The sequence below is a fragment of the Pan paniscus genome, chromosome 1 (assembly GCF_029289425.2).
Source record: "Pan paniscus chromosome 1, NHGRI_mPanPan1-v2.0_pri, whole genome shotgun sequence".
Classification (NCBI taxonomy): Eukaryota; Metazoa; Chordata; class Mammalia; order Primates; family Hominidae; genus Pan; species Pan paniscus.
The window spans coordinates 188,995,824-189,009,231 of record NC_073249.2 but is presented as its reverse complement, the minus strand read 5'-3'; the positions used below and the strand labels follow the sequence as shown (position 1 = coordinate 189,009,231).

Sequence of the window (13,408 nt, the reverse complement as noted above, 5' to 3'; positions counted from 1 at the left end):
CACCCAGACTGGAGTGCAATGGCACGATTTCAGCTCACTGCAACCTCTGCCTCCACGGTTCAAGTGATTCTCCTGCCTCAGCTTCCCGAGTAGCTGGGATTACAGGCGCCCGCCACCACACCCGGCTAATTTTTGTATTTTTAGTAGAGACGGAGTTTAGCCATGTTGGCCAGGCTGTCTCAAACTCCTGACCTCAGGTGATCCGCCTACCTCAGCCTCCCAAAGTGTTGGATACCACGCCTGGCTGGGAATGTTCTTTTTGACTGGGGTGCTGGTTACATGGGTGTGACGAATTGTGATGATTCATCAAGCTGTACCTTTATAATACATGTGCTTTTCTGTATGTATATTGTACCTCAATAAAAAGCTTGTTAAAATTTAAAAAAAGGAAAATGCTGAAGCCCCTGCCAAGCTTCAGGGCAAAAATGCTGGGAGCAAAGTGGGTAGGAACAACTTTCACAAGTAGAGAAGACAAGAACAGGCTGAGCTTTCCAGGCCTGGAGCAAGGAGCAAAGAGCAAAGGGCAAAGAAGAGGAGAATACAGGTAGCTGTCTGGGACCAGGATGGATCCTGGAGCTGAGCAGCCAAAAGGCTTCGAGAAGGCCATTCCCTAGCACCTTCAACTCTCCTCTAACAAAAGATCTGAGCAAACCAAAGTTCATTTCTAGGATATGCATACATATGGCTGCTGAGAAACCCATAAAATCATTATCTCATATAAATTTACTATTTGATTTTAACAAGTCCTGATTCTCTCTTTTTTTTCTTTTTTTTTTTTTTGAGACAGGGTCTTGCTCTGTTGCCCAGGCTGGAATGCAGTGGTGTGATCATGGCTCACTCCAGGGCTCAAACAATCCTCTTGCCTCAGCCTCCCAGATAGCTGGGACAACACCAGCTAATATTTTATTTTTACTAGAGATGAGGTCTCTATTAAAAAAAAATATTTTTATTAGAAAATACCACCACCACACCCAGCTAATATTTTATTTTTACTAGAAATGAGGTCTCACTGTGTTGCCCAGACTGGTCTCAAACTCCTGGGCTCAAGCCATCCACCCACCTCTGCTTCCCAAAGTGCTGGGATTACAGGCATGAGCCACTGCACATGTCCCTAATTTTTTTTTCAAGCAAAGAAAATTTAATCCTGGCCGGGCGCGGTGGCTCACACCTGTAATCCCAGCACTTTGGGAGTCCAAGGCGGGCGGATCACGAGGTCAGGAGATCGAGACCATCCTGGCTAGCATGGTGAAACCCTGTCTCTACTAAAAAATACAACAAAAATTAGCCAGGCATGGTGGCGGGCGCCTGTAGTCCCAGCTACTGGGGAGGCTGAGGCAGGAGAATGGCGTGAACCCAGGAGGTGGAGCTTGTAGTGAGGCGAGATCGCGCTACTGCACTCCAGCCTGGGCGACAGAGCGAGACTCTGTCTCAAAAAAGAAAAAAGAAAAAAGAAAAATTAATCCTATTGCTTCAAGGAATTGTGGCCTTAGTTTGAAAGGCTAAAATCAATTTCCACATCTGAGATAAACACTGGGTACCAGGAGCATGATCTATAATTAAACCCCAAGGGATAGTGCTTCTCTCTCTTGATTATATAAATTGTGATAGGAAAGGCTTCCCTTTTTCATAAGTACTTGGTGTCCCCTTATGCCAGGGTATTTTCCTGGTGACCCTAGGGCTCCAGAAAGCTCGTTAGTCGTATGTCATAGTCTTGGCCAGAGAATAGACTCCTAAGCTATTTAACACAGTTACATGTTAAAGGGATATTATTCCTAGAAATCTTAGGCTGGGTAGCTTTGAGGGCATCTAGACCACCCAGTGCAGAAATTTCTTTTAGAACATTAGTTGTAAAATAGGAATATGCATAAAAATCATGTGATGTACCCATTTAATCTTTTTCTCTTTGCTCTTTAGTTTGATTCATTTCTATTGATTGATCTTCAACTCAACTGATTCTTCCGTCATTTCCAATCTGCTGTTAAGCCCCATCCAGTGAATTATTTCAGCTATATTTTTCCGTTTTAGATTTCCATTTGGTACACTTTTTATGGTTTCTATTCCTCTGCTGAGATTTCCTATTTGTTCAATCATTACAAGCATATTCCTTTATGTCCTTGGGCATATAATAGCTCTTAAAAATCCTTGTCCCATAAAAAAATAAAAATAAAAAAAATCCTTGTCTGTTAATTTTAACATTAGATGGGTCATCTTGGGGTCCATCTCCACAGATTACCTTTTCTCTTGTGGAGGGATCATGTTTTCCTGTTTCTTCACGTGTTTACTAATTTGGGATTGCTCTGAACACTACAAATGATATATTTTAGAGACTCTGGACTCTGTTACACTTCTTGGAAGTGTGTTGACTTGTTTGTCTGAATATTCCATTAACTTCATCTCCCTTGCAGTGGATGCAGCTATGATCTTTGTGTAGATCTTTAGCCTTGGCTGGGCTGCTTAGAGCCTATCCCACACATCCATGGCGCAGGGGTCAGCCAGAGATTCGGAGAGAGTTTATACACAGAACTTGGGGATCCCCCTTAGTGACTCTTTCCTTTCCAGGCTACCTGCCTTCACTTTCCAGGTGCTGTGGCCACCCTGAACTCTGTCCTCTGGTTATTCAAGCCAGTAAGATTGAGTTTTTATAAGTTTGGCTGCCTCGCTGGGTGCCAACTGGGGCTTGCCCAAGGTGGATAAGCCATAAAACTTGCAAGCCTACCCAGTGCCTTTACCATCTTCCAAGCAATCCCTTCTTCCAAGGTTACCTCTGCTTGCTATTGGTTGCTCACCAGTGCCTTTCCACAGTTGTTTTTTATATTTTGTCTAGAATTTTTAGCTGTTTTCTGCGGGAGAGTTGGTCTCATAAGAGCAACTCTGCCACTACCAGAAGGAGAATTAGGCCTTGTCGTGCTTACATAAAAATGCAGGTTCAGATGCCACGGTCAGACAAGCTGACTCAGCAGGCTTGGGGGGAGGCCCAAGAACCTACAACTTCAGAAGTGCTGTAATTGACTCCACTAACCACTTTTTCACAGCATTCCTGAATCATTCAGTCTCTGTTCAAATACTTCCCATCATATTTATTCATTATGCACATAATCACAGAAAATCTAGCCTATGCTATATTTATTTACCAGGAAAAACGACAACAAAAAACCCAAACTCAAAATTAGTGTTAGCAATACTATAAAACTCTCATGTTCAACATGGAGGAGGCTGCATAAGCTCAGACTCAATGCATTGGTTTGTAAGTTGCATCATGGAGCCATGGGAATGGCAGTCAAATTTCCTAACAGCTTGAATCAAAGCAATCAGATTAAGATAAAGTGGGCTTGTCCTTTAGCAGATAGAGGCCTGTATATGTGTAAGAGGTTTTCTTCAAAAAGCTAATAAACTTAAAGAAGGGAAATTTTTCTCTCCCCATTGCACAGAAAAAAAATAAATAAATAAAATTAAAATTAAAAAGGAAAAGAGCAAGCCAGGTCATATAGATAGGATTTGAGAAAGTCCAGAAACTAGAATTCTGGTTATGTCTTACAGTACTAGACTTTAAGTTCCTCAAGGACAAACTATACCAACATTTTTAACTACTATAAGCTCAGTACTGGCACAGTGCCTGGTCAATAAATATTTGCTAAATGAGTAAAAAAAAGAAATTTTCTGGGGCCAGGTTACCGAGTGAGTGACCTGCGTCAAAAGGAATCAGGCATCAGAGAGAACAGGCTCTAATAGAACTCTTATCAGAAGAAGAAAAAATCCTACATGGTCAGTAATTAAACACAATTAAATTTAGAAAACTTCAAAGACTGGCCTGCCTCAATTTTCCCACCAAAAGGAGTGCTTAATTCTTGCCCTTATTTTTCTGGCACTGGTATTACAGGTACACTTACCGTACTGGAATTTTCTCGCAATTCAGAATCTGTGGACAGAAGGCTCAAGTCACTTAGACAAAGTGAGTGATTTGTATCCTGTGAAAGAGAAAAAATTCAATTGAGTAACAAAAATCAGGATTTACAGTGGCATATCATGTAACAAAACATTTGATTACAAAGTCCCTAATGTTCCACATGTCTACATGTATTATCTGAAGAAGTATAAGCCAACCAAAGCAAGGGCTAAATGAATTAATTTTTTTAAAATTATACTTTTAAGTTCTAGGGTACATGTGCACAATGTGCAGGTTTGTTACATTATGTATACATGTACTATGCTGGCGCGCTGCACCCATTAACTCATCATTTACATTAAGTATATCTCCTAATGCTATCCCTCCCCTGCCCCACCCCGTGAATTAGTTAATTTTTAAAAATCCTGATATTCTTAGAAGAATATCTTACATTTCTTAAAAATGATTAATAAAGAGTTTTAGAGGCTGGGCGTGGTGGCTCACGCCTGTAATCCCAGCAATTTGGGAGTCTGAGGCGGGTGGGTCACAAGGTCAGGAATTCGAGACCAGCCTGGCCAACACAGTGAAACCCCATCTCTACTAAAAATACAAAAATTAGCTAGGCGCGGTGGTGTGTGCCTGTAATCCCAGCTACTCGGGAGGCTGAGGCAGGAGAATCACTTGAACCTGGGCGGCAGAGGTTGCAGGGAGCCAAGATCACGCCACTGCACTCCAGCCTGGGCGACAAGAGTGAGACTCTGTCTCAAAAAAAAAAAATAAATAATAATAATAATAATAAAGAGTTTTAACATTATCTTATGACTAAGGCTCCAAAGTAACAAACCTATAATAATGTGAAATTAATACTATCTGTATACCTGGTCTCATCATTTACAGTGATTTCACATGACCTCATTTGCCATTCATATAAACCTTGGAAGTATTACTCTATATCCCCATTTTTTATTCTTTTTGTAACAAATTGCCACAAACTTATATTCCCATTTTAAATATCAGAAAACTGATGCTCAGACAGTAGGAATCAAGTGCCCCAAAACACACAGCTAATTAGCAGAAGACAAATCCAGTGCTTCTGACTGAAAAGTCAATGGTCCTTCCACCACTGTGTTTCCCACATGGGCACTGAAAGGCTCCTTACTCAGAGTGGTACTGGGGATTTAGAATTCAAATTCCACTGCCCAGGCTAAGTGAACTCTGGAGTCCCAGAATGCCAGTCACAATTCACACTTTAGGTGGTAGCCCTGCTTACCTCAGATGCTCCTATTCATGCACACACTCAACAAACATTCATAATGCATCTACTATGTATTAGACATTGTTCCAGACCCAGGGATACATTAATGAACAAACTAAACTCCTCCCCACGTAGAGCTTACGTTCTAGCAGAGAGGACAAAAAACAAATAAATATACAATGTGCGAGAGGATAAGTGTTATGGAGAGTAAGGGCAGTAGGGAACTCTGGGATAGGAGTTGCTCTTTTATTGGGTGGTTAGGGAAGCCCTTTTAGGTAAGTGGCATTTGAGTAGAGAGTGAAGGAAAGAGGGTATCAACCATGCACATATCTAGAGAAGATGTTCCAAGCAGAGGGTACAGCAAGTATAAAGGCCTAGGGGCAGGAGTGGACACTCCTTGGTTCAAGAAACCACAAAGAGGACCATATGGCTGAAGTGAGAGGAAGAAAAGTAGGCAGGGCACAGTGGCTCACATCTGTAATCCCGGTACTTTGGGAGGCCAAGGCAGACAGATCACTTAAGCTTAGGAGTGCAAGACTGGCCCAGGCAACATGGTGAAGACCACATCTTTACTAAAAACACAAAAAAAACCCGGGTGTGGTGGTGCATGCCTGTGGTCCCAGCTAGTTGGGAGGATCCCTGAGCCAGGGAGGTGGAGGTCACAGTGAGCAGAGATTGCACCACTACACTCCAGCCTACAGGACAGAGCAAGACCCTGTTTCAAATAAAATAAAATAAAACAAAAATAAAAGCGAGGTAGATGAGATCAGAGAAGCAACCAGGCCAGAATATGTAGGGCGCTATAGCCTACTATAAAGACTGACTTTTACTTCAAGTGATACAGGAAGCTACTGGAGGCCAGGTGGGGTGGCTCATGCCTGTAATCCCAGCACTTTGGAAGGCTGAGACAGGGGGTGGGGGCGGCGGGGGTGGGGGAAGGGAAAGACTGCTTGGACTTTATCTCCATTAAAATAATTTTTAAAAATCTATAAAATAAAAATTTAAAAAGCTACTGTGGGTTATGAGCAGAGGACAGACATTATCTGCTTTATGGTTCAGAAAGATCACTCTGGCTGATATATGTAGGACAGTCTATTGTGGAGTGGACAGAAGAGAGGGAAAAGGTCCTAAGAAGCTCACTTAACAGGTTATTGCAATAATCCAGGCAAAAAGACAACAGTAGACTGAATAAAGTAATCAGAAGAAGTGATGGGATTCTAGATAAATTATCAAGGATGAGCTGGCAGACTTTGCTGGCGGATGTGGAGTGTGAGGGAAAAAAGAGTCAAGAATGACTATAAGATTTTTGGCCTTTGCCACTAGAAAACCAGAGCCGCCATTTACCAAGACGAGGAAGACTGCAGGAAGAACAGGTTTGGACATGTTAAGTTTGACAAGAGTAGATGATATCTGGGTGAAGACGTCGAGTAGGTGGTTAAATACACAAGTCAAGACACTGATCTTGACCCTGACTTCTTCCCGCTCACTAACAGATATACAGAGAAGACATTTTAACCTTTGATTGTGATACACAAACAACTGTTGAAGTTCTGTGGTACCCAGATCAAGAGACAAAAACACTACACACCTCTGATCCATTGTGTTGTGGAAGTGCATTGTATGAGTGTCCTTTGTTATCATGACCTTTCATGTGACTTTTGAGACTGTATTGAGTGCTGAATGTTTTCTCACAGCCATTACTGGGGCAGAAGAAGGGTCTTTCACCTGCAAGAATAACAAAGTAGTGTTAATTTACCATAAAGTCATTTCACTGGATTAAGAAATCTACCTTTCCCTAATAGAGGTAAGTAAGTATTTTTAAGAGAGTTTGGGTAACAGTTGTTAAAAGTTCAATAAATTACACATTAATCATCTCAGTCCTCAAACTCAATGCTGAGCAAAGCATTGGGAATGCCTACTGCTGGGAAGTTTAAAGAGTAGATTTGTTTCTCACAGGTTGTTTTTTTTTAGAGTGTCTCTGTATTGGTTTCATCTCTTAAGGTTGAATACCTGAGGTCCGCCTCTGAAAGAAACCCAAACATTCTAGGTAAGGCTGAGCTAATTAGGCTCACCTGAAGATATATAGGATCTATATCTCTGTATATCCACCTAGCTCTACAGGTCTCAATGGAAAATTGATAGTTACAGGCTTGATGAAACAAAAATTGGCCTAAACTCACCAGTATGTGTACGAACGTGAGTTTTAAGGTGGTGGCTTGCTGCAAATGCTTTTCCACAGCCATCGTGATCGCACCTAAATTTGTTAAGGAAAGAGAAACAGGAGTCATTAGCTAATAGACCTTTATCCTGAACATCTTTTTTTTTTTTTGAGATCGAGTCTCGCTCTGTCCCCAAGGCTGGAGTGCAGTGGCGCAATCTTGGCTCACTGCAAGCTCCACCTCCCGGGTTCATGCCATTCTCCTGCCTCAGCCTCCCGAGTAGCTGGGACTACAGGTGCCCACCACCACGCCCAGCTAATTTTTTGTATTTTTAGTAGAGACAAGGTTTCACCATGTTAGCCAGGATGGTCTCGATCTCCTGACCTTGTGATCCGCCCGCCTCGGCCTCCCAAGTGCTGGGATTACAGACGTGAACCACTACGCCTGGCCTCTGAACATCTCTTATAAATAGAAACTAAAACAAATATTCAGAACACTAAGATCAGATCAATGACACTGGTTTTAGAGATGGGAATGATGAGAGGTTCTTGAAAAAGTAAGGTGGCATATCTGGGATCAGAGAGAACTGAGAGCCCAGGATAAGTATTTCTTGTCCTACAGGTAAGGTCCACGTTGAAAGCCCTGACAACAAAAGTCTTTTGATGAATTACTTAACAGACCTCTGTTGACAGTGACAGTCCATATGAAAAATCTGCCAGTGAAACATTAGGAATATCAAGAGTAAGCAAAGTGGCTCTCAAATATGTACATGGCTTGCAATATAACATAAAGAACAAAATCAATCAGAAGATAGGCTCAAGTAACTTATCTATAATCTTGTGTGTCGAGATCTACTTCCTTCTCTTTTACTGTCTTGATAACCAAAGCTAAAAGGAATCTTTCCCTCCTCAGAACTCCTAAGGCTTTTCTTTACATTTCTTTTATGGCAACTCTCATTTCCAATCTTATTTTCTCTGTGGATACATCTGGTATCTGCTCTCCTAGAGTGTAAACTACTTGAGTACAGGATCCACGTAGCTCTTTCTGTAGTTCCTGCACATAGCAGACATTCCTTAATTACTTATATGAATGAATGCATTTTCTTATAAACCAAAATATTTTATTTCTTTAAATAGAAAGCTTCTCTAAAGCATTTTCATTTTTAATTACATACAATCATCATCATGTCTAAAGTCTCACTGAATATTCAAGAAAAATGCAGTTTTAATCATCACAAAAATAAATGCATGTGACTGGATAGAAATCAGAGTCCTCTCAGCAGCCTACGGGGGGGTGGGGGGGGCGGGGGGGGGCGGGGAATAACCTAAGCTTCACAGCATCCATCTGCAGAGTAACCAATTACAATCTAACTACTCTTGCCCTTAAAGGGATCATGACTCAGGAATGCATCTGTAACTTAAAAACACAATTCCTTTTTTTTCTGAGACATGGTCTCTCTCTGTTGCTCAGGCTGGAGTGTAGTGGCATGACCATGGCTCACTACAGCCTTGACCTCCCAGGCTCAAGCGATCTTCCCACCTCAGCCTCCTAAATAGCTGGGACCACACGCATGCGCCACCACTCCCAACTAATTTTAAAATTTTCTGTAGAGTCAGGGTCTCACTATGTTGCCCAACCTGGTCTCGAACTCCTGGGCTCAAGTGATCCTCCCACCTCAGTCTCCCAAAGCGCTGGGATTACAGACATAAGCCCAGCCCACAATTCCATTTGATTGGCATCTAAGAGTTGACTGTCTCTAACGACTTTTTATTTCTAAGTACCCTAACAAAACGAGTGGTTTAAGAAGGAACAGGTAGCATATCTAATGCCTTGAATATCCCCTGCCAAAATTCAAATACATTGTTTATTTATTTTTATTTTTATTTTTTTTGAGACAGAGTCTCACTCTGTCATCTAGGCTGGAGTGCAATGGCACAATCTTGGCTCACCACAACCTCCGCCTCTCTGGTTCCAGCAATTCTCCTGCCTCAGCCTCCAGAGTAGCTGGGACTATAGGCATGTGACACCACGCCTGGCTGATTTTTGTAGTTTTAGTAGAGATGTGGTCTCACCATGTTGGCCAGGCTGGTCTTAAACTCCTAACCTCACATGATCCACCTGCCTCAGCCTCCCAAATTGCTGGAATTACAGGCATGAGCCGCCATGCCCGGCCTCAAAGACATTGTTTATGGGCAGTTTTTGGCAATACATCTATCTATATTACATTTAGGGGAAATCCTTACAAACTGATTATCTCATTAAAAATGTCATATAATCATCCCAAAGCTGATTTTGAATACCTGTTGAATGCCCGGAATCATGCTATATACTATGAGCAGAGAAGAAAGTAGATAACCCAAGTCCCTCCTTCAAGTTTATAGTAAATGTATCTATTAGATATACATACGTTGACATATATGAATAAAAATGGATGCTCCTATATGTTTGTGTATACACACGAGATATTACAAAGCAATAATTTGAACAAGTAACAACTGCACCACTAAGCTAAGCATCCCTACCTCTCATTTCCTCTCTTGTCTCCTCATTCCCTCCCTCCTTGATTCTTAGGTAGGTATCCCTCCTCTGGGTTTAAGGCACTTTGGCCATCTTGCAGCCTCAGATATTATCCACAAATTTGTGGTTTTTTGTCACCAGACAAAGGTTCTTAAGAAGAAGGCCTGCTTCGGAGTATTTCTCTAGCACTAATAAAAGTACCCACCACATAAGTGAGTATCAACAAATGCTTCTTGGAAATAAATGGGAAAAAATGAGGCAGAAAGGCCATCATCCACAGAGTAAGGATGTTCTTGGACTCCAACAGCACCCCTCTAATCTGCAGTGGTTGGTTATAGCTGTCCTGGGGTGAGCTAACACTGCTAAATCAAGAGCTAGTAAAGGGAATTTTCTTTCTTTTTTGAAAAATTCCAGAGTATATCAAGACCCCCAGCTGAAACCTGGTCAGTGACAAATAGAAAACAGTAAGACCTACCGAAATGGCTTTTCCCCTGTATGAGTTCGAATGTGCTTCCTCAGATCACTGAGTGTGGTGAAGTATTTGCTGCAGCCTTCAGATTCACAGTTAAACGTTTTCCCTGTGTGAAGCCTCTGATGTGCTTTCAGCCTGCAAAATATTCCAGAAAAATTCCCTTTGTCATAAAATTCTTTTTTTTTTTTTTTTTTCTGAGACAGAGTTTCGCTCTTGTCGCCCAGGCTGGAGTGCAATGGCGCAGTCTCGGCTCACTGTAACCTCCTCCTGCTAGGTTCAAGCGATTCTCCTGCCTCAGCCTCCCAAGTAGATGGGATTATGGGAGCCCACAACCACGCCTGGCTAATTTTTGTATTTTTAGTACAACGGGGTTTCACCAGGTTGGCCAGGCTGGTCTCGAACTCCTGACCTCAGGTGATCCGCCTGCCTCGGCCTCCCAAAGTGCTGGGATAACAGGCATGAGCCACTGCACCTGGCCTCCCTTTGTCATAAAGTTCTACAGAGCCTCCCCATGCCAGCTTAATGTGCTTCAGGATCAAGTGCGTAAGAATTCTATACCCATAACATATTAGTATCCAACATATTTTGCCCCAAAAGAAATGCAGAGAATAGCATAGTGGTATGAGTGTGACTCTGGAGACAGACTTCCTGGGATTCAAATCCTGACCCCACATCCTGCTTGGATGGGGAAACTTGAGCTAGTTATAGAACCCCTCTGTGCTTCCATTTACTTATCAGCTGTTGTGGGGACTAGCACTTGGAATCATGCCTAGCACACAGTGAGTATTTTTAAGTGTTAGCTATTGTTATTTCTATTACTTTATACTGAATACTGAAGACTATTAAGTCTCCTGATACAAACGTGAAAAAGAGAATTGGCTACTGAATAGGCCACTCCCCATTTCTCAGGATAGAAAAGTCCTTCAAGCTGAGGTAGGACAGAAGCCTTAGTACAAAGATCCTGAGCCAAGGGGAGATAGTACTCTATGCCAAGCACTGAAATGCCCAGGCCAGAATGCTGCTCCATGAGATGCAAATCTAAACACAAATGTACTGTCGCTTCTAACCAGCCCAAGATATGTCCATCTTTAAGTAACAGATTTCTCTAATGCATTTTTAAATTTTTTTCTTTCATTTTCTGAGATCTGGCAGAAATGAATTTTACATAGTTGAACAGAGCTGCGCTCTTTTAAAGCCCTGAAAGTGAAAAAAACTCCTCTGCAAGGGGAAAGAGCTCTGCAGTCACAAGGTCAAGGTCAGAGGCTGGCAGAGCATTGGAGACGAGACTGACCTGTACAGTGTGTTGAATGCCTTCTCACAGCCCTGCACGTCACACTCAAATGGCTTCTCCTTCGTGTGCACTCGCACGTGGATCCTGAGGCTGTAAGAGGTAAGGAAGGCTTTGCCACAGCCCTCCTGATTACAGACAAAGGTGTACTCTCCTCGGTGAGTCTTCTGGTGGGTTCGCAGGTTGCCTGCTGTGCTGTAGGTGCGGGGACAGCCCTCAAAGGTACATTGGTACCGCTTTACCTGGCAGACAGAAGATACCTCATCAACAGGACAAAAGAGCTGCCCAGGGCTTAACTCCCCCACCCAGAGCTCAGCTCCCAAGAGATGTTGTGGACAATACAACTGGGTTTTCATCATAAACACAGAAAACAGCCTCTAGCAGCAAAGTGGAAAAACCTTATTGTTGGTCAAATCATACCTGGACAACACATAATGATTTATGGGGAAGAAATAAGTCTATATGTAGATGAATATTCTAAATGAACATAAGAATGTTTTCAGACTCTATATACATCTATCCACTAAAAGTACACTATACTGTTACAGCTACCTGTATTCAAATAAGATCTTAACTTTGTTTTAAGGCTTGACTAAACACCCTGACCTCCAGAACTACAACTTGATTGGAATTACCAATATTAAATTGAGTTTAAAACATCTGGAAATTTACATACTTAATCATCAAACATATTTCCCTAGATTGTTTCCACTGCATATTTTCAAGCCTACAAAATGACAACAACATATTGCAAATTTCTTGGAAGATTTGGTGATGTGATAATTCTCAAACTGCCAGCCTCTTGTTTCCTTTCACCATCAAACTTCTTGAAAGGGGAGTCAATTCTTCACCTCATGGCTGAAGGTTAAGAAAAAAAAAAAAGCTGCTTCTCCGACAAATATCAAATGGCAGATGACTCTAGTGCAGTGGAGGGCCTGGAATGGGAGGCCCAGCAGCTTCCTCAGAGACTTTGTTTGGCAGGGATATTGGGGCCAGGGTCATGGCTATGGTTGGCCTGGAGCCCGGGCTGAGGCCATGGAGCTCTCAGAGGCAAGGCTGAGAACAAGGAGTGGATGCCCATCACCAAGCTGGGCTGCCTGGTCCAGGACATGAAGATCAAGTCCCTGGAGAAGGTCTAGCTCTTCTCCCTGCCCATTAAGGAGTCTGAGATCATTGACTTTTTGCTGGGGTCACCTCTCGAGGATGAGCTTTTGAAGACTACACCTCTGCAAAAGCAGACCCGCGCTGGCCAGCACACCAGGTTCAAGGCCATCGGGGACTACAGTGGCCACATCGGTCTGGATGTTCAGTGCTCCAAGGAGGTTGCCAATGTCATCCAAGGGGCCATGATCCTGGTCAAGCTCTCCACTGTTCCTGTTTGGAGAGGCCACTAGAGGAACAAGATCAGCAAGCCCTACGCCGTCCCCTGCAAGGTGACAGGCTGCTGTGGCTCTGTGCTGGTGCGCCTTATCCCTCCCCCACCCCACCCAAGGCAATGGCATCATCTTGGCCCATGCCCAGGAAACGGCTGCTGATGGATGGTATTGACAACTGCTATACCTCTGCCAGGGGCTGCACTGCTACCCTGGACAACTTCACCAAAGCCACCCTTTAGGCCACCTCTAAGACCTATAGCTAACTGACCCCTGATCTCTGGAAAAAGACTGTATTCACCAAGTCTCCCTGTCAGGAATTCACTGACCACCTCATCAAGACCCACACCAGAGTCTCTGTGCAGAGGACCCAGGCTCCAACTGTGGCTATAACACAGGAGTTTTACACAAGAAAAATAAAGTGAATCGAGCCTGTTTAAAAAAAGAAAAGAAGAAGAAGA

General features: G+C 42.8%; 1 protein-coding gene across 3 annotated transcripts in view; it reads right to left on the bottom strand.

Moving 5' to 3' along the window:
• MTF1 (metal regulatory transcription factor 1) overlaps nucleotides 1-13,408 on the bottom strand; it is a 50,628-nt gene that overhangs the window by 18,723 nt on the left and 18,497 nt on the right. For all 3 annotated transcript variants that reach the window (XM_003815482.5, XM_063608681.1, XM_055095195.2), the window contains 5 exons: nucleotides 11,578-11,816; nucleotides 10,290-10,421; nucleotides 7,319-7,392; nucleotides 6,727-6,863; nucleotides 3,888-3,965 (listed from right to left, as the gene is read on the bottom strand). In XM_003815482.5, coding sequence (XP_003815530.1) covers nucleotides 3,888-3,965; nucleotides 6,727-6,863; nucleotides 7,319-7,392; nucleotides 10,290-10,421; nucleotides 11,578-11,816 — 660 coding nt within the window. The remainder of the gene's footprint in view (nucleotides 1-3,887; nucleotides 3,966-6,726; nucleotides 6,864-7,318; nucleotides 7,393-10,289; nucleotides 10,422-11,577; nucleotides 11,817-13,408) is intronic.